The sequence below is a fragment of the Populus alba genome, chromosome 15 (assembly GCF_005239225.2).
Source record: "Populus alba chromosome 15, ASM523922v2, whole genome shotgun sequence".
In the NCBI taxonomy this organism is placed as follows: Eukaryota; Viridiplantae; Streptophyta; class Magnoliopsida; order Malpighiales; family Salicaceae; genus Populus; species Populus alba.
The window spans coordinates 1815316-1836541 of NC_133298.1; the positions used below are offsets into that span (position 1 = coordinate 1815316).

The window sequence follows — 21226 nt, forward strand, 5'->3', positions numbered from 1 at the left end:
TCTGGACACTGCGAGAAGGGACAAAGGATGATCATCATTAAGGTTATCTCAACTGATCAAGAGACTAATTCAAATCTGCAGCTTTTCCTTCTGCAGGAGTGCTAGTCTTTCGGTGCCTGGAAAGTGCTCTTATCTCAGCTTGTTTCATTCTAACAAAATACCACCGCTAAAGCACCGCAGCCGCTCAGGGTCTTCCTCATACTTTCATATTACTCTCCCCTTGGACACTGCCGGGGCTCGAAGCAAAAAGACGGACAGAGATAAAAACACCTAGGACCAGATTTGTACCACATCGGAAAAGAGTGAAGAACCAATCGAGTTAATAAATTGTTCGAGGAGCCCGTAATAGCACGACCTTACTTGAACAGGATCTGTTCTATAGGATCATACCTCTGCATCTTTAATAACTAAGGAGACGGGAACCTAAACCTGGTTTGAGGAATTCATGACTGTATGATCATAGCGTGAGTAATGGCTTGATGGCTCTCGTGATTATCATGGCTGTAGAGGATCGTTTCCCAGCCATTCACTTTGTTGTGTTGGGAATATGGTCATGCGGTTGTCTGACAGATTTCTTTATTTTTGAAAAATCACGTACGTGGTAAAAAATATGCATATAAGTTAGGTTGATTCCCCCTCCCTCCATCTTTCCCGACCTTCAACAAAATCTTATTCCATGGCAACCTGATTTTATTAATCTATTTTACTACAGGGCACTATATTAGTATATTTGTTATCGTAAAATCTAGCATCATCCTAAAAATTGATTTTATTTGTCTTTTCCTTTTCTAGTCAACTCGAGTTTCTTAATACATTTTATAATAGCCTCTTCCTCCGAGTGTTTTAATCAATAAAAATGTTGGAATTTTGATTTTCTTTTAATTTTATACTTCATATGCTTTAAGTTGATTGGTGTATTCCACTTTCTTCCTAGGTCAAATTATTATAACAAAACCGAGAGGAAAAAAACGAAATGGAGTGTCATGGATATATGTCATGTAGGTATCTATATTAATTATAGATATTCGCTCTTTAAAAATACTATATCTCTTAATATCTCAAAAATTAAAGTAAAATGTATGAATTATCAATCAATTTTTCTCATATTTACCATGACAACCAACACTATGTAGTTTCTCTCTAGAATCAACATAATTTTGTGTATGTTAAGATAATTTAAATTATCACATTACTTGATTTAGACAATATATTTCAATAATATCATAGAGGGACTTGTTCTAATCAAATGTTAGATCTCTCATAGTATATAGACGAAACTGAAAGTATCAATTCTTTTATATATGACATCTATATAACCTATTAGAACATATAAAATAATTATCTCAAATAATTAATTAAAATTAAATAATTAACTTTAAAATAATAAGAAAATTAAATATATTTTTAATATATATCTAATGTGACTGTTGCGTACTCAAATCATCTTGATAAAACTCACAGACATGAGTAAAATTTAGCTATATCATCTGACAAGACAAGCTACAAAGTTAGTTGTATATTTTTTTACATTCAATTTATATAAATAACATGTTAATTATATAATCAATTAAAAAAATAATTCGGGTTGACATATTTAACCTATAAAATTTGTTATTCAGATTATGACAACTACATACAGAATAAATTAAAAATGATAAAGTATAATGTCCCAGCAAACTGAATATTGAAAAAAAAAAGTTTGAAATTAAAAAGGTTAAAAAGCCCCTAAAAATATTAAAGAACAACAATAATAATAAAAAAAAAAAAGTCATCAATAACAATTAATGATCAGTCTCTCTGTTATATGTATATATGTATATGTATATGTTAGCAAAAAATAGATCGAAAGAGCACCCATCTCCCTCGAATCTCTGACAAGGCAGTATTAAATATTAATTGCCATGTATAGCATTAAAAAGGTAAGTAGAACTATGTTAATTAACATGATAACCGTTCGTAAGTTGGGCATTTGGTCTAGTGGTATGATTCTCGCTTTGGGTGCGAGAGGTCCCGAGTTCGATTCTCGGAATGCCCCATCTTCAACGTAGGAGTTTTACCTCGTATGTTCTGATATTTCTGGTTTTGCCGACAAGATTCTATGAAAATATCTTATCTTTTTGCAAAAAGGAAAAGCAGTGGACAAGATAGAAAGATTCCCGCATCAAGAAATATGAGTGGAAAATATTATTAACAACCTGCACTCAGGCCAACAAGGTGAGTTTACAACATTCATGGTGACCAGAAGCTACCACACCACTAGACAGCGCCATACATCAAAAACTTCAAACAATTACAAAACCAAACACATTTTTGACAGCAAACCTACTTAGATGAAAACATTTGCAAGTGCTCTTCGCAACAAACCCCAATGAATCGATGAGCATATATATATATATATGGTGGTGGAATTAATCAGGAAGACCAAGCTGGGATCATATCTGTGTGTAGCTTCTTTCACCTCGTAAAAGAAGAGCTGTTTTAGATAACTGGTGGCTTTAATACAAACAACCACTGCACAAGACAACTACGTAGTACGTACATTAGATAAGAAAAAAAAACACATTATATAGGTTCTCCTCGTTATCATTCAAGTTCAAATTCAATTACAATTTAATTACAAATCTCTAAATTTTTTTTTTACATTCAATTTATATAAATAACACATGACTTCTTGTATCAATCAATTATATCTTATTATTATTACTTCTTGTAACTCAAAAGACCGGTCAATTATATATTTCTTTTTAATTACAAGTGTCTCAACATCACCACATCATGTAGTGTTGGTATCATCTCACCAATATATCGATGAAAAATGTGTCTCTCTTCTCCAACTCTCTACCAATATTGCAATCAATGCATTGTCAAGATTTATGAGGCACAACTAAATGATCTCATGAACACCAACCTCGATAACATACGGACGCACTCACTCAAGCAACTCTATCAAGGTATGTTGTTTAGGTATTACTAGATAACCATCCTAAAAATCAAACAACTTAGTTAAATCATTAATAAATATAGTTAAAATTGTAATAATTAACATATATATATATAACATTGACCTATCATCAAGACCCACATCAACAATAAAATGGTTCTGCTTGTCGACACTCCTAAAATAGGTTGAACCTCCTTTAGTCTGAATCATGTCTACCTCGAGGTTCTATATAAAAAAATATTGTTAACATTTATAATTTAATTAAAGTTGATATAATTTAAAATAAATATAAAAAATAATATATATTATCTAGTTTCACAAGTTTTTTTATTATGACCCATTTGATCACATATATCACTTCTATTTAATGAATACCCCTCTCTAGCATCCATTTCATTATGTAAACAAGTGGATTTTCTTCGATTCTTATTAAACAAATTCAAGTATTACATAGCTAGTATTATTATTTTATATAAAATTCAATATAACTCATAATTTAACCTAAATCAACACTATCTCATTACATAATCTTTTTAATTCATAATTAACAATAAAAAAAAAACTATTTATTTAATAAAATAATCAAACCATCAACTAAAAATATATCTAATTAATATAATTCATAATTTAACCTAAATCAACACTAACATTTCAAACATATAACTTTATTCATTTACAATCAACAACAACCTAAAATAATTAAACAAAATAACATAATAATATCTAATTTACAACTTCAATTACATCTAATTAACCTAATTTAAAACCCTAACACTCCATAAAAATCCAATTAACACTAATTAAATATCAATTATATCAAATTAATTAAAATCAAGAAATTAATATATTTTTAGAAGTGAAATGTGGATGGCCGCAGCTATGACTTGTTTGGTCAGAAAATCTAACATTATTGCTGGTAGAGGAAAAAAGCTTAACTGTCGCGAGTTTTGCTACAGAGCAAGAGGAGTGTTCGATCGATCGAGAGAGGCAGGCTGTTAGAGAATGTTTTTGGTGGAGAAAAGAGAAATCTTAGGTGATGTCCTCTACAACTCACTAGTGTTATTTTTTTTTTTATTGCATTCAAAAATAAAGAAACCTGTCAGACAACCGCATGACCATTCCCAGCCATTAAACGATCCTCTACAGCCATGATGTTCATGAAGGCCTTCAAGCCATTATTCACGCTATGATCACACGGTCATGATTCCTCAACCAGGTTTAAGTTCCTGTCTCCTTAGTGATTAAGGATACAGAGGTACGATCCTATAGAACAGATCCTGTTCAAGTAAGGTCGTGTTGTTCTGTGCTCCTCGAACAGTTTATTAACTCTGTTGTTTTTTCGTTCTTTTCTGATGTGGGACAAATCTAGTTCTATTTTGTTCAAGGGTGTTTTTGTCCTAAAGAAAACGCTTTGTCCGTCTTTTTGCTTCTTGCTAGGAGCCCCGCGGCCCCGGTAATATCCAAGGGGAGAGTAGTGATATGAAAGTACGAGGATGACCCTCAGCTACTGCGGCGCTGCCTTTGTGGTGGTATTTTAGAATCCCGACCGGGGACTATCTGTTACTGTTTTGGAGAAAACAGCGTTCTTGCTGAGGGTGGAGCACGTTGAAAACTCAGATGAGATGACAAGATTTCTAAAAACGTTTCGAGGTAGAGGAAATCAATTACAAGAGAGGATGGGTTGCCTGGTACAAACTGGTTTGGACTACAATGTTGTCTCCAGCTTCATTAAACAAGTTCCAATGGTGCCAAACCAGACCAGACCAAAGATGCACTTGAAAAGAAGATTGATTGCATGACAAATTTCCTAGGCTACTCGGTCAACTCACTGGAGGAATTCCCAGCATATTTATGCTATGATTTTGAGAGGGTTAAACTTAGATTTCGAATGTATATTCGGCTGAGGGAAAAAGGTGCAGCAAAACGCAAAGTATCGATGGGCACCATCCTTGCATGTTCATGTGCAATTTGTAAAATATTATGTAGATGTCCACCCTGAACGACCAGCTATGTGGGAAAGTTTAAGGAATGCATGATCAGCTTCAAGCCAAGGCTAGTTCTGCATTTAAATTGTGCACAGTTTATATGTATTGTTTCAGTCAAGTTGATGCCATCCATTCATTACCCAAGGATCTAATCGCTGAGCGTTTTTTCTGTTTGCTGTCGTTTTTAACAAATTTATTTATGAATCATCCATCTCATGTTCTCTGTTGCTCACAATACGATGTTGCTTGTTGTTCTTCAACTTGCAGATCTGAGATGGCAGACATTAATTATTGCTGTTTGATGTTTTAGGATTCTGAGGAACTTCTTCGTTCCAGAAGATGGCAATACGGCCTCTCTCCTCTTCCACTTCGTTTATCATGATTTCCTTTAATTACTTGTTCCACGATGCAGATTGCAGAGGTACTTTACTGGTGCCTTCTAGCTTGATAGATGAATCTGTGTTTTTCTGTGTCTACAATGATGATTATCAAGTTTCAAGAGCGAACGGCTACTTTTCTTACAGCAACTGGAGTTTCAAAAGTGATTCTCTCCTTTCTTTATTCAAACTTGAGATTATTTCTAATACAAAGACTATCAACACTGAAAATTTGACAGAAAATAAAAACAGTCAAAAGAGTTGCTGCAAATTATTCCATAAATAGATTCCAGGTAGCATTCATCTTTGAGACTCCCAAGTTCTTTAACCTGTGTGATCTTCGACTTCAGAATCTGGACCGCATCTTATCCCACATTTGATATCACAGCGGCGCATAAGTCTTGTGTTTGATTGAACGCAGCCGGTGGTACATGCGTCATCGCAATCAGAAGCATCAGACGCTACGTTCTCAAAATGAGAAGCGACCATGCTCACAATCAACACAGCAACCAATATTTTCCTCATCATTGTCCTTAGCTCAATCTCTCTCTCTCTCTCTCTCTCTCTATATGTTTGCTTTGTGACCCCCCTCCCCGCATTTCTTTTTTATACATGTCGTGTTAGATATTTTAGAGTTTCGTAAGATTAAAAAAAGTATTAAATTGTGTACAGTTTATATTGTATTGTTTCAGTCAAATTGAAGCCATCCATTCATTACCCACGGATCTAATCGCTGAACGTTTTTATGTTTGCTGTAGTTCTTAACAAATTTCTCTATGAATCATCCATCTCGTGTTCTCTGTTGCTCACAATACCATGTTGCTTCTTGTTGTCCAACTTGCAGATCTGAGATGGCTAGCCATTAATTAATGCATGCACTAGTATGTCCAACTTGCAGATCTGAGATGACAAAACCTGATTTTTTTTTTCAAATCAGCCGTCTATATTGAATGCTTTCGCCGACGAGAGACCAAGGATAAGGTTTTGTCTAATACACGGTTGTCGAGGGCTGCTGGTGTTACACCTGTAGCAGTGCAAGTGTCTGTGGTCAATTCCATCTTGGAGGTGTAACGTGGTTGTGCTAAGCGCTAACCCTATCCATGTTTCGTGTTTGCTCTCTTACTATCGAGCAGTAGCCCAGCCTGGTAAGAACTTTTTGACCATGCCAGGCGGTGCCCATATTTCCAAGACAAAGCACAATATTCATAGTTGATGAGCAAAAGGTTCGTGCTCCTTATTAAAAGAAAAATAAATAAATTTAAAGAGTGTGCTCCTTAATTATATCTTAGTCAATGCCATGATTCCTCTCCTTATCTTGCCATGACTGCATGGTCCATTGTTCTTGCTTCACTCCACAATTAGTGGGCATCCTGCTCTCCAAGAAATTTATTTACTCACATATCGAATATTTTCACTTTAATGGAATCTATGGGTTCTAAACAAGCGTTTAGTACAAACAAAGAAGAGAATGGTTGAAGAAGAAACAGTCCCACAGAGCTGAAAGTGCATAAGAAAAATGTACTGGCTTCAGCAAAAAAACTAGTAATTTAATCCAAAATTATCATGTGCAGAACAATATACCTTTGTTCTCCAGGTATAGCAGCTTCCTGTGAAGATCATCATCCATTGTATGGGAAGTGATGGACGCACTCCACGCCATTGGATTCCTTCTCATTTCCCTCTCTAAGATACCAATGCAGAACCTGTCATTGTTCGCTTCCTTATAAGCTAGCTTGAATAGATTCTTGTAATTTTATATTTTATATTTTGCTAATTAAAATTTTTGTATTTCAATTTTCAATCTCTAAAAATTAAAATAGGTTTCGGATTTGATTCATTTTTAAGTTGTTTTTTATTGAATTTTAAGGTTCAGGTTGGGTTCTAAGAGTCTTTTGAAAGGATTTTGAGGCATTTGAGATGAAAAATAATGAAAGAAAATGAGCCTTTTTTTTTTTTTTTTGTAAAAAAAAAATAGAGCAATTCCTAATTTTTCAGCGGCTTTAAAGTCATCAAAATTGTGATAGTGGATGATCCGTTGGCGGAAAAAAAAAACATGCACTTATGGGCTAACTCGATGGCCTAGGCGTTTCATCACCGGGCCTAGCATGTATGTCCCCATTTTTCTTTTTAATTCTCCAAAATTAATTTATATTTTTTATAAAATATTTTTTTCAAATATATTTTAGATGATTTTGATGTTTAGAATTATTTATAATCTTTTAAATACTTATGGTGACAAAACGGTTAACGTAAGACTGGAATTTATTTTATAAATAATTATATAATTATTATAGCTTCAAAAATCTTTATAGTGAATCGAATATAGTCCTCCAATATTTACTTGAATCTTACAATTTAATTAAATATTGTAAGATGTTAAAGTTAATACAAGGATACTTATAGTCCGTTTGCTTTTATATAATAAAAGTATTTTTTTAATTAATTTTTTTAGTGTTTTTAAATTATTTTGATGTTCTAATATTAAAAATATTTTTTTAAAAAAAATATATATTATCTCAATATTTTTTTTTAAAAAAAAATTATTTAAAAATAATCATTACCATAATACCAACATCAGATATATTTTAAAATTTTTTATATCATTTACAGAGTCTTTCCTGATATTTATTTTAATTATTATAAAATTAAAAAAATAATAAGTTAAAAAACCAGTAGCAAGTTAGCAAACAGCAAGCAAGCTATCTAGTAAAAAAAAAGAGTATCAGCTTAACATTGGCACCTTTCACAATAGCTGACATGTCGTTCATTAATTGTTGGGTGTCGTCAATACCAGCACTGAACCTAGATGATAGGACCACCTATGGCAAACCAAACAGGCAATGGAGGCAGTGTTTTTTTCTGTGGGTTTAGGTTGCTTTTAAAAATATTTTTTAAAAACTATTTTATACTAGAAAAATAATTAAATTGATATTTTAAAAAATATATTTTTTTATGATTTTTATGTGTTGAAGATAAAAATAATAATAAAATTTTTTATGTATTTTTCAATTGAAAAGCAATTTCATAAAAGTTTCATTTATTGTATTATCAAACGCACTTGTAGACTGTTTCAAATTTCTATAGCTTTACATAGTGTTAGGGCATTTTTGTTAAATTAAAATTAAAAACAAAATAATAATGCTTAGTCTTTCATTGTACACTCTAATTTATTGTGTTGCGGATTGAAACGATAAAATTTAACCTTTTTTGAAAAAATCGATGAATTCTATTATAATAAGATTTTTTTTTCATGATCCTTGATCAAAAACAACTCTATCTTTTTATATTTTTACAGCATAGTTAAATAATTAAATTACATTCAAAAATAAAATTTATTTAACTAGTATCTAAATGCTCTTTTTTTTTTCCCTTCAAAATTTCACCTTTTAAAACACACTAAAATAACTAAATTACTTTTAAAACAAAATCTCTTTAGCCTAAAGCACAACGGCTTTTCTATAATTTCACCCTAGTTTTTTTTTTGTTATAACAAAATTAACTAGAGTGTAATTTGATAATTTAATAAATATAAAATATTATTAAAAAACAAAACTAGTAGGTATGAGCACTCGTTGACAAGTGGAGTGAGCCCATGCTACTCAAATAATGCGTGAGTGTTTGTTTGGCAGCCAAACAATAGCTTTCAAGGTGGCATTCTAATTGCCTTGATAACCCCTCCATCCTTAAGCAGCTCGAATAGCTCATCGACCTCCGGTTTGGTGTTAGTGACTTCTTTTTTTTCTCCTCCTAATTTTCATGTCTAATCCTTCAAGTTCTCAAGGCAACCCTTCAATTTATTTTCCTTTCAGATTTGAATTCTATTCTTTTTATTATTATTTGTTTTATTTCAAATAATTTATAAAATTGGAATATTTTTTAGTTTCACGCTCCTTTAATATTTTCATCTATGGATTTGGTCCATATTATTTTGATTGCTAGTTGTTTTATTTGAGATAATTTTTAAAATTATATTATTTTTTTACATTGGTATTTTTCTTATAAAATCTAATCTTCATTTTTTTTATTGCTATTTTTTTACCTTGGTAATTTTTTTAAATTGATATTTATTTTTTAATTTTATCATTCAACATTAAATTGGTTGAGAATTCAGCTTCATGATTTAGCCCGAGTCTAGAATTTTATGGGTTGCAAGTTTAGGAGATTCATCAAGGTTTATTTTTTTTTAAAAGCTTATGTTTTCTCAATTTCATCCTTCAATATTTATTTAACATGACATTGGAATTCATTATTTGTTTTTTATTTGCTTTCCATAGGATTTTTCTTTAATTTTGAAAATGACTTGTGTTATTCGAGTCTTTTGAGTTGTTGTTATTTGTTAAATTTATCTTTGTTTAAAAAAATTATTTTTGAATTAAATTAAATTAATTGATTAAACATAAGCATGAAATGCTCACTTCATGATATTATAATAACCATATAAAAAACAAGTTAAAATAAATTATCAACTCTAAACCCCATAAACATATCATATAAGAACTAAAAAAAATCAATAACCAAAGAAAAAAAAAGTTAACATACAAAGGAAAAAAAACAACACTAGTTATTGATTTTTTTTAGTTCTTTTTTTTATATATATATATATATATATATATATATATATATAGATTTTAGAGTTGATAATTTATTTTAATTGAAAAAATATTAATAATTTATTGATTTATATCCAACATAATTGTATAGTTTTGTATTGTTTTCTTAGTATCATTCAAGATTGATTTTATGAGATACATGTAAGGCATTTTAATTTTTTTGAAAAAATTAAGTATGGAGGATTGAAAAAAAAAAAAAAGTATGGAGGATTGAAGATTAGCTATCCCTCATCACCGATTCCTTTAAAGAGCATATTTGGTCTCATCACCAAAAGATACATAATGTATTCAGATATACATCTGCTTGTTTCATATTCTTTGGAGATAATACTTCCATCTTTATCAAGAAGATAACAAATCTTTGTTGCGAGATGCCATACAAGAATGCTCCGACTGAATTCTACTTCAGTCGTGCACCCCTTGTAGTCCCGTAACAGTCACTCTCTTTCTAGCACACCATCTCCCCTCTGACCAAGATGTATTGCCTATAATTCTAAAGCTCCTGCAATCAGCTTTAGAATGCAGTGATGAGTCGTATCTTCTGACTTCATTTCTGGGAATATGATGTTCGAGCACTGAACTCCCGAAAGGTTTGAATCTGTAGCTCACATTTACCCTTGGATAGGTGTGTTATCAATACTGCAACCTCAAAACAGAGAAAATGTACCAGAAAACTACTGCAGGATATGAAGCCCCTGATACATGGACAACGGAATCTGGTTCAATCATCAAAACTATTCCCAGAAATTATTCAACTCAATAGGCACATTGAAAATTTTGTAAGAACCCACCCGGTGAGGTGCAAGACTCCATCAATACTGGCTTGTATAACTCGGAATCCTTTGCCTGTACCATGTTAGAAGGCAACTCAAGAAAAGATTAAAATTCCGCATAAAAAAGATTTCAAGAAGAGCTTCATGCCTGTTATAGCAGCAATGCAAGGACAATGGTACCAAATCAATAATTAAAATGAGAGTGATGAGCATTGTAAGGTGGCTTGATAGACACATCAAATTTCATGGAAACTTAATTGCATGAATACGATGAAGTACTCTTTGAAATTGAAACAAGAATCATAGTTATATATTTATCCAGATGTATAGCAGATCAGAAACAAGGCAGCTTACCTTGTCCAGTTGAATAAACGGATTGACAAGTGAAGCATCAGAGGAGGCTGGCTTTTCTTACGTTAATGGATTGTCATATTAAGCTCTGCTTCTTGGCACCTCTCTGTCTAGAGCCTCCCATCTTGGACCTGATACTTTTTCCAGGAAAAACCTGTGTAAGAGGAGAGCTGCTTGAGATGCCTTGAGAACATGAAAAACAGCGTTCAACGCCTCTCAAGATTATTTTTTAGGAAAAAAAAAAAACCTTCATTCTAAAAGAAAAATCCCTTCTCTTCCCCTCATCTTTCGTGCTCAATCACCCTGAAAAAAAAGCACAGCCACCACAATTCTGAAGCCTCGGCACCACGACCAGCGTTAAAACCCACCAAAAATAGTGGCAATAAGAGGTGCAGATGGAGGAAGACAGTGAACAACCACTGCCGATACCCACATCAGATCTCACCGTCATGAAGTCTACCTCCCTCAGTGATCGATTAAATGCGATTTAGTTTCATCAAATTTGGGTTTCTTTTGATTTATGGGAGGTTCTTGAAATGGGTTTATGTTGGATAAGTGGATTTGAAGTAATCTGGAGAGGGAGAGATAGTATTTAAAGATTGTTTTAGGATTTCAAGCTTGAAGATTGCTTGAAGATTTAAGTCAAAAGACCTGAATCTTAGGTTTTAAAAACACTGCCATCATGGTGATTTTTTTTTTTTTTTTTACATTAAAAAAAAAGATTTCTCATTTTCAGAAGCAATTATGATATTAATAATTTAGTATTTTTATTCTTCAATCGATAAACACATGTTTTTCTGACTACGGATACAACATAACAAAATCTTATTGTTGATAAAGATTGAATAATCCCTTGATCATCAGTTTGTGCGTGCTGGTGAACCTCCTTAAAGAGCACGAATCCCATGCTATGGAGTTGATGCACCTAAAAAGGACCTCAGCTGCTCAAGCTCTCGCTCTTTACGCTCAAGCTCTTCGTCTTTATATGCTACCATCCTTTTCAGTTCTTTCACCTCCTTCAAAATAGTTGTAATTTTTTATTAATCTACGCAACTTTTTCTTATTAAAAAAAAAGAAATTAAGAGTTTTTATGAATTTCAAGTTAATTTTCTCATTCCAATATATAGAGGTAATTTCACTAATTTCCTATTGTTAATCAATCAACGTTTGCTAGCAAATTAAGTGCAACTTTGTGTGGTGTAAAAATTTCAATTAAAAAAAAATAACAATAAAAATAAACAAAGTTGGTATAAAAATAAAATAAAATAAAATTTTAAAAATCAAAATAAAATATATAGCAATATTCAAAAGATTGAGATCAAATTTGATATAATTAATAAATAATAAGATATTTTTGAAATTTTTACAACTTCTCAAAAGTATTTTTTACTTCAAATAAAAAAATTTATTTACTGAAAACCAAACTAAAATTTTCTTGTCACTATAAATTATTTTTCAAAGAAACTTTTCTAACAATAAACATAAAAAAGTTTGATTCTATAGCCATAGAATCCAAACAGTAAAAAGGCAGTGACCATTCGACAGTTTATTTGAGGAAAAGGATAGCGAGAAAGGAAATTGGCATCATACCTCATTGGAACTTGACGGTGACATGTCTGCATTACCTCTCAGATATCTATCAATGGCCCCACGATATTCTTCTTCCTCCTTTATATTTTTTGTTGAAAATTGCGGTGAAACATCATCAAGATTGTTGTCAAGAATTAAAGTAGTCATCAGTTAACATAATCAAATATCTAATATTAATAATTTACTCCATAGTTTTCTTAGACACAAAGATCAATATATGGTAGTCGATGGAGATAATGTACTCGAGAAATATTTTTGGTAGACTTTACCCATGGCAATTCCAGATCATGACCACGTACGTAGTCATTTAATGAATTGTAGTCTTTGAATGAATTGTATTCATACTGTTCGCTCAAACCAAGATGTAGCATGAGAAAGCAGACATGGTTGAGCAACTCTCCACCTCTTCTCAGTTGTTGAGCGTCTTCTTTCCATGGATAATGAGCTGCTGCATAAGCAAGCATTTCCATCCAAACTTCCTCCCTGCTTGTCGCCGGGCCTTTAGTGGGAGCTTCCTCCTTACTTATGATGCTATCCAAGTCTCGCCGTTGTAAATATGATGCAGTTACTTTGGATCCATTGAATTAATAACCATCCCTTCATAATTGCATTTTCTATTCTCCAAAAAAATCCCTATAGTCTCTCAAAAAACTCATCTGCGACGACTCCCACCAACAACCAGCACTTAAGAACAAATGAATCATTGTTTACATATTTTTAAATTGATATATTAGCCTCATAAAAACTTCTCAATTTTTAAATAAGTACCTGAACTAGCTAGTCTAAGAAGCTGAATGAGTCATCATAAGCACATGATGATGTGGTGGCTCTTCCACAAATCTGCAATTAGTAAGTTGAACTCCTGGTAATTACGTTTCAAAGGCTGACTAAGGGATGACAGTTCACCTAACAGCTTTGAACAATTTAAAGCAAAGATAAATTATAAATACAATTAAACACAATCACTAATTAACAGCCATCAATGTAATTTTTTCAATTCATGCATGCAAAATAAAGCCCCACAATACTGTTTCTAGTAGGAACTTATTTAAGTTAATTCACTTAAATAATTATGGACACTACATAACAAAAGCTACTACTCTTATTCCATGCTTAAATTGATCTCTTTATTGCAGTTAATCCCTTGATCATCAATTTGTGTTGGCAAACTTCTTGGAAGTGAATCAATTCCTTGTTGTGGAGCTGATGTAGTTAAAGAAGATCTTAGTTGCTCAAGCTCTCGATCTTTGTTGTAACCCATTTTTGGATCCCCCTGAAAAATAAAATAAATAGCCAAAAGAGGTTAGGAAAATAACAGGGGGCAGAAGCGCTCGGAAAACAGTCAGAAAATTGGTCAAGGAATTTAAAAATACAAGGATTGAATTTTTGACAGTATATTCTTCAAGGATAAAAGCCCTATTGAGAAGGAAAATTTGAATTTTGAGGAGAAAAGCCCGAATTTGGATTTTATGGACTTAATTGGATTTTTATGGACTTAATTGGATGTTTATGGATTTAATTGGATTTTTATTTGAATTTATAGAAGATTTGATTGCAAGAAAAATTGATTTTTAAGTCAATTTGGGCTTTAATTTGAAGAAATTTAAGTTCTGGGGCCAAAATATATTTTTTAGGAATTTATTGGGTCAAATCAGGGGCTTAATTGCATAAATATTGAAGTTTAATGGCCAATTAGAGACTTAATTAAGAAAATCCGAAACCAGGGACCAAATTGAAAGAGGCGCGTAAATGGAGGGGCTACAATTATTCGGTTCAGGGGCCTAATTGAAGAAATTGAAAGTTTATTAATCAATTGAGGGCTAAATTGCATAAATCAGAGACCAAGGACCAAAGTGAAAAAGGCGGCCAACAAGAGGGGCGGGGACCGAGTTCGGAGGACTGATTTGAAGTTTGACCCATTTAAATGAAACGGCGCGTTTTATCCAAAACGACGTCGTTTCATATAAAAAAAAAAGAAAAAAAAAAGGAAAGACCAGAACGGTGTCGTTTTGAACGACACTGTTCATCTTCTTCCTTTCCCCCGCATAAACAGAAACAGAGACAACCATTTTTTTTGCTTTTTTTCAAAACTTCCCGCCTCTCTCTCCTCGCCCCCACCACCACCACCGAAAGCATCAATGGCCGACCAACCGTTGCGTGATTGAAGGCACACTAACAAAAGGCACGCCGGTTCCCTTTTCTTTATAAATAGAGAGAGACCGAAGAGAGAGAGAGACCCGAGGATAGAGGGAGAAGAGAATTAACGCACGAAGGAGAAGGGAGAACAAAAACAAACCGAAAACAATAAAAACGAAACCGAAAATAGAGGGAAATAACTGAAGAGGAGAGAACCCCGAAAAAAAAAAAAAAAAGGGGAAAGGGCCACTGTTAGGATCCGCAGCAACACCACAGCGCCGCCATCCTCGAGGCCACGACACCGCAGCTCCACCAACGATCGCCTCCACGTCAGGTGCACATTCCTCCCCCCCTGCATTTTTTTCTTTCGTTGGTGTTCGTCTGGCCTCCTGCATGTTGCATACAGGAGGGGGGGGGCGGAGAAAAATAATTTCCCCCCCCCCGCTGGGCCGTAAGGCACTGGCCCAGCCCGTTGCTGGCCCAGCCTTGCAAATCTGGGTCGGTCTTGGCCCAGACTGTAGAAGTTTTTGGGCCGAGACCGGCCCACTTTAGTTTTGGGCCGAGACCGTCCACTTTAGTTGCGGGCCGAGACCGGCCCGATATCATTGCGGGCCGAGATCGGCCCGTCCACTTTTTTTGGGCTGAGCCTGGCCCATTTATTTGGGCCGGCCCAGCCCTATAATATATTATATATTATTAATATATATATGTGTGTATATATGTTATATATTTTTATAAAAAAAAAATATTTTTGAAAAATCTTAAAAAATATTGTGATTTTTCTGCATATTTTTGTCAAAGTGGTTTAATATTGGTTTGTATTTTTATACTGTAAAGATACAAAACCAGTGTTAAAAATACCCGGTTTTCATCAAAACATCAAAGATTTTTCAGAATAAAAAATGTTTTTGCTTTCAAAAAAATTCTAAAAAGTCCCTAAAAATATTGTTGATTTTTCTGTATATTTTTAGCAAAGAGGATTAATATTGGGTTGTATTTTTATACCGTAAGGATACAAGCTCAGTATTAAAATACCCGATTTTCGTCAAAGCATAAAAAAAAATAATATTTTCCAAAAATTGTTTTTGTTTTAAAATACGGCCTAGTCTCTCCAATATATATATAAATATTATAACATCATATTTTCACACAGCAAAGAAAATTTTCAAAACAATATATGTATTAACATGCATTTTGGCTTTAATAACCAGTTTATTCAAGCCATGAGAACTAGGCCAATATTTCAAAAATTCTAAAAAAAAATTTTTGTTTTATTTTAGTATTTGGGATTACAAATTTATACGTAAAACGTATTCCTAAATATTATTAATAAAATTTTGGTATGGACGTTAGAACGGTTAGGATTTTTACCCGATAAGATAAAGATCTTCTTACCGAGGAGGATTTTTCTTGAACCATAGACAGACCAACAACTAGGAAAACACAATAACACCTTAGTTTTTTTTATTTTTATCAGACAATAAAACAATGCAGCTTACCTTAGGTAGGGCGTATTTGGGGTGCTAATACCTTACTTTTACGCAACCAGTCTCCGTACCCGATCTCTGAGACCAGTTAGGGTTCCTAGTGACCAAAATACTAGGTGGCGACTCCAAAGAACCAAATCAAACCAAATAATAAAAAATTTCGCCAATCGAACCCGCAATTAAAAAATATTTTTTTGGGGTGCGACAATCTTTATGCTCAAGCACTCGCTGTTGATGCTTAAGCTCTTGATTTTTATGCTCAAGCTCTCGATCTTTATACTCAAGTACTCGTTGTTGACGCTCAAGCTCTTGATCTTTATCAGTTACAATTTTTTCAAGTTTTTTCAACTCCTTTAAAATAGCAATATTGTTAGCTCGACATGAGTAATTAACAAATATTTGATTAATTTATGCAAATTATTCTTATTTAAAAATAGAAACTAGGAGTCTCATGAATTCAATTTAATTTCTCGTTTCAATAAATATAAAGGTAATTTGACTAATTTCCCATTATTAATTGATTAAAACTTGCTACCTAATTAAGTACATTAATCTTGTTTTATATGCATGCATGCATGCTGTTCGAAGGAGGCAAATTAAGTGCAACCTTGTTTAAATAAAAGAATGTGTGGTGTAAAAACTTATGCAACACAACGTGAATATCAAAAATAGCTTATAATATTAAGATTATTGGTTAGACGACAGACTATTAAAGGCCTTGGACATTGAATTTAGCTGAAGAGAAAGAGTGGCACAGTGCAAAGCATGGAAAATTAACAGGTCATCAATTTGTCTTTTCCTTTGAAAAGAGAGAGAGAGAGAAAACCTCGTGTGCCTCTGTCTGGTTTGTTACTAAAAAAAATTTCATTTGATCAAGTGTAAAAAATCAACAAGGCTGGACACGATGATAATTGTACTAACTTGTAAAAGTTCTACCTTCCATTATTTGAAAGGAGATATGTATGTAATACAATCAAACAATTTGAATATAAAGATAGGTAGAGTATTATATATCTGACCTATATATTGGATCTCCATTTTCGAATTTACATGTATATTTAATTATTATATATATTATTTAAGAATAATTTTGTGAGATAATTAGTGTAAAGTATTTTGATTTTTTTATGGACAATAGACTTTTTTTTAATGAAAATGTACCATGCAAAGAATTGTATCATGAATCTTTATCCAATATGGAAAAACTAAAAATTAGCTTCGATTGATGTTAATGCAAGTATAGAATTACCAATGTTACCCTATCGTTAAAAAGCTTATTGTTTAAAATTGGTTTTTGAATATTATATATTTTTTTGGAAATGTTTTTAAGTGTTTTTATGCAAAAAATAACATCTATATATGGGTATATGAGAGGAAGTAAAAGAGAAATGTAAGGAAAATTGAAAGTTTTGATAGTTATTTTAAAAAAGAAAAAAAATGGAAACTATTTAAAAAAACTATACGGTAAATTGAAAGGTTTTAAAGTATTGAGATGGAAGTGAAACATACCTCATCGGGACTCGACTCTACCATGGCTGCAAAACCTCTCATATATTTATATCCAGCCTCCTTATATTCTTTTCTCTCCTCCTTTTTGTTTTTATTGAAGATTGTGGTGGAACATCAATCAATTTATTGTTAGAAATTGAAATAGTTGTCAGTTAATAAAAGCAAATATATAATATTAATCATTTATTCCAAATTTTTATTAGACGCAAAGGTATCAATAAAAGCAAATATCTAATATTAACCATCATCCAACTGTTTTAAATTAAATGACACGCAATTAAAATCACTTTATTAATAATGAAGAAAAAGAAATGAAAACATTCAAATGGAATTTCCAAAATAATGAATTAAACAAACATATATAAATTGAAATAATCTGATTTGTTATTTTATTATGACGCCTAAAAAAATGCAGTATTTATCTACGTACTTAATTGAGAAGGATTTTTGGTATACTTACCTCTGTCACATCAAGAAACAGCTCGTCTGATTCATTATAGTTGTACTGTTCGCTCAAGCCAAGATGTAGCATGAGAAGGGAGACATGAGTGAGTAACTCTCCACCTCTTCTCAGTTGTTGAGTATGCTCTTTCCATGGACATTGAGCTGCTGCATAAATATGCATTTATAATCTCCCGTCGCTTCTCAGGTCCCAATCGCAGCAATTGGCTGGCGAGCCTTTCCACGCCACGTAACACTGACTTTTCTATTTTCCAGGAACGTTCATCAGGATAACGATCTTTTAGACTGTTGCGCAATTCTCGCAAGGCATGTTGATACCCCTCATCATCAGGACCACGATCTTTTAGACCCTGCAATTCTCGCAAGGTACGTCGATATTTTCGACCCTGAAATTCCCCATCTTTTAGACCCCGCAATTCTCGCAATGTTGTTAGATATTCCTCATCATCAACGAATCCTTTAGAGAGCATATTTGGTCTTATCACCAAAAGATACATCATGTATTCAGATAGGCATTTGCTTGTTTCATATTCTGTGGAAACACTACTTCCATCTTTATTCAGATAAGCATCTGCTTCTTTCATATCATCACAATAACAAAACTCTGTTGCGAGATGCCAGACAAGAATGCTCCGACTGAATTCTACTTCAGTCGTGCACCACTTGTAGTCCCGTAACAGTCCCTCTCTTTCTAGCACACCATCTCCCCTCTTACCAATTATTTTACTTCTGTGATTCTTATCACAGACATTCAAATCTTCCTTAATCTTCTGAGCTTTCTCTCGAAGATGTTCGAAAATAAGACCTTGCAGTTCTCCATTCAAATCTTTCCGATCCACATGCATCTGCCTCTTCATTTCATCGATTCCCAGCAATTCCAAGCATCTATGTGGCTCGCTTTCGAAGGAAGAGCTTATCAGGTTATACTGTGATATGGATCTCGACCACCTCTCGCTTCTAGTTAACTTCCTTATCAGAGAATAAATTGCACCAGTCAAGGCGTTCTCTCCTTCATCAATCAACCAAATCACTGTCCAGTCAGACAAAACAAGGCATGAAAAGGCATAAAACTCGAGAAAAACTGCGGTCGCAAACAATAAGTACGTGATTGCAAGGTCGGTCGTCGTTGAGTAGTCATGCTTGTCAATCTTGACCTGGAAGGTAATAAACGCAGTAACAGAGAGCAGAGAGCTGATACAGCGAAGAATGATTCCGCCACGGGAGTAAATCAGAGGCGCTTTAGTGTAAAGCATATCATATATCAATCCAAGCTCAGCCTCTACCACCTTGAAGGCACCGTCTGCTGTATTTTTTGAAATCAGGTCCCTGCTTCTTATTAGTGCAGGAATGCCAACGACAAGATCCTGCATCATAAACTTGGATATATAAGAAAAAACATAAGCTTGAAGAAGATAATCTCGCTGGTGGTCTTGTGGACGAGTTTTTGATATTCTCGTACGATCATAAGAATCCCGAAAATCTGAAAAATAAGATTTTTTCAAACTCTTGGAGCATGAAGACCAGAGCACCCAAGTCCTCTCTGCGTACTTCGCAATGCCAACAACGAACATTGGGATCGCTATGAATGAGAGGATACCGCTACCCCAGGACCTTGAGAAGACATAAAAAGCCACCCCGACTTGGAATACAAGACCAAGTAAATGCCTTAACCACAACTCGTTATCTTCAATTGAGTATGCAGTGATTGTGTCTGGGCCACCAAGGTGCAGGAGTAGAAAAGGTGCCCAAAATGCCTGGATGGAATTGTTTGCTTTCTCTGAACTGTCACCTGATGAGTCTCCTTGGCTCCTGGCTAGATTACCCAATGCAACAGTTGCCACCATGTCTGCTGATAGGTATGCAGACCAAACGAGAATCCTGATCCAGCTTCTAGCATCTGTCTTTCGCCGAGACCCAAATACGATGAGGATGGTTTGTAGTAAGAGACTAAGCAAAACCATTCCTCGAATCTCCCAATTGTTCCATAAATTTAAGACTTCTTCAGGCAATTTTTTAAGCATTGTCATCTTTTCCCCAACTGTGGAAACTAGTTCTCTCAGTAAACCCTTGAAAAAACAGTTTTGTAAGATGAAAAGGTAAATGTGGATATCTTTGAAAAAATCTCTTAAAATGAACAGCGAAAATTAAAGACTCTTGTGAGAAAAGAAGAGGTGCAGATGGAGGACGACAATGAACAATTCTGAAGCCTTTATTAAATGGAACTTAACAGGACATGTCTGTATTATTTCTCAGATATCTATCAATAACCTCACGATATTCCTCCTCCTTTATTTTTGTTGAAAATTGCAGGCCCACACGCAAAGACTTTATTAAATGGGCCAAGCGCTGGGACAATACCTGGTACTTTCCTTCTTTTTTCTTTTTTTTTTCTACATGTTGTTTGTTTTAATTAATGCCTTTTCTTAATATATGTTTTTCAGAATGATTTTAAATTTATATTTAAATTAACACATCTTCTCTTTTCTTCCCTTTATTTAGCCTCATTTAAATAGCATTATTTTTTATTATTTTATATGCATTTAATTTTTAAAGAGATTATTTTAATTCATATATAATTGTTTTTATGTTTTAAATAAAAAATATTTATTTTTGGATAATATTTCTAATAAATATAACCTTGCATAATTTTTTTTATTCAATCAATTTTATATTTATCTATTTTTATTAATTTTGAATAAATAAAAAATTTCATTACCATGTGTAAGTTTTTTTATTTACACTTATGTTTGTTTGATATACAAAAATACATTGAAAAAGCTTTAGTATATAATTTTTTTAAAGAAAAAATAATAATTTATGACGGATCACCAGTCAAATAGATAGTAAATAAATTTTAAAAAATTGGTGTAAACTCGCCTCCTTCACTGTTTATATGAACAACGAAGGAGGCCTTTTTGCATTTTTCTATTTTTATTTTCTTTTTGAGCATGCGTCCAATATTTCTTTGGTTTGTGTAATTCAAATGAAATAATATTTGTTGTCGA

General features: G+C 33.0%; 1 protein-coding gene, 1 long non-coding RNA gene, 2 other non-coding genes and 1 pseudogene across 4 annotated transcripts; 2 read left to right on the plus strand and 3 right to left on the minus strand.

Moving 5' to 3' along the window:
• The first annotated feature begins 350 nt into the window (after positions 1-350).
• LOC118028396 (small nucleolar RNA U3) lies at positions 351-573 on the plus strand. Its single transcript, XR_004684019.1, has one exon. It is a non-coding gene; the product is annotated as a small nucleolar RNA U3 (small nucleolar RNA).
• Positions 574-1963: 1390 nt separating this feature from the next.
• TRNAP-UGG (transfer RNA proline (anticodon UGG)) lies at positions 1964-2035 on the plus strand. Its single transcript has one exon. It is a non-coding gene; the product is annotated as a tRNA-Pro (tRNA).
• Positions 2036-4034: 1999 nt separating this feature from the next.
• Positions 4035-4236, minus strand: LOC118028395 (small nucleolar RNA U3; annotated as a pseudogene).
• Positions 4237-10439: 6203 nt separating this feature from the next.
• On the minus strand, positions 10440-20458 carry LOC118028330 (uncharacterized). Its single transcript, XM_035031883.2, has 4 exons — positions 18266-20458; positions 12897-13208; positions 12628-12705; positions 10440-11191 (listed from the first exon to the last, which is right to left on the minus strand). Exons 1-4 carry the CDS (start codon positions 20246-20248, stop codon positions 11114-11116), a joined length of 2451 nt encoding a protein of 816 aa, XP_034887774.2. The 5' UTR covers positions 20249-20458; the 3' UTR covers positions 10440-11113.
• Positions 13542-18209, minus strand: LOC140954596 (uncharacterized). The gene is made up of 2 exons (XR_012167990.1): positions 17760-18209; positions 13542-13900 (listed from the first exon to the last, which is right to left on the minus strand). It is a non-coding gene; the product is annotated as an uncharacterized lncRNA (long non-coding RNA).
• Positions 20459-21226: the final 768 nt, after the last annotated feature.

Coding starts and splice junctions, on each gene's coding strand:
- LOC118028330 (XM_035031883.2), bottom strand. CDS start 20,248: ATGACAATGCTTAAAAAATTGCCTGAAGAAGTCTTAAATTTATGGAAC. Junction 13,209..18,265: donor CATCTTGGCTTGAGCGAACA/GTACAACTATAA, acceptor GGTTATTAATTC/AATGGATCCAAAGTAACTGC. Junction 11,192..12,627: donor CACCGTCAAGTTCCAATGAG/GTATGATGCCAA, acceptor CCTCTTACACAG/GTTTTTCCTGGAAAAAGTAT.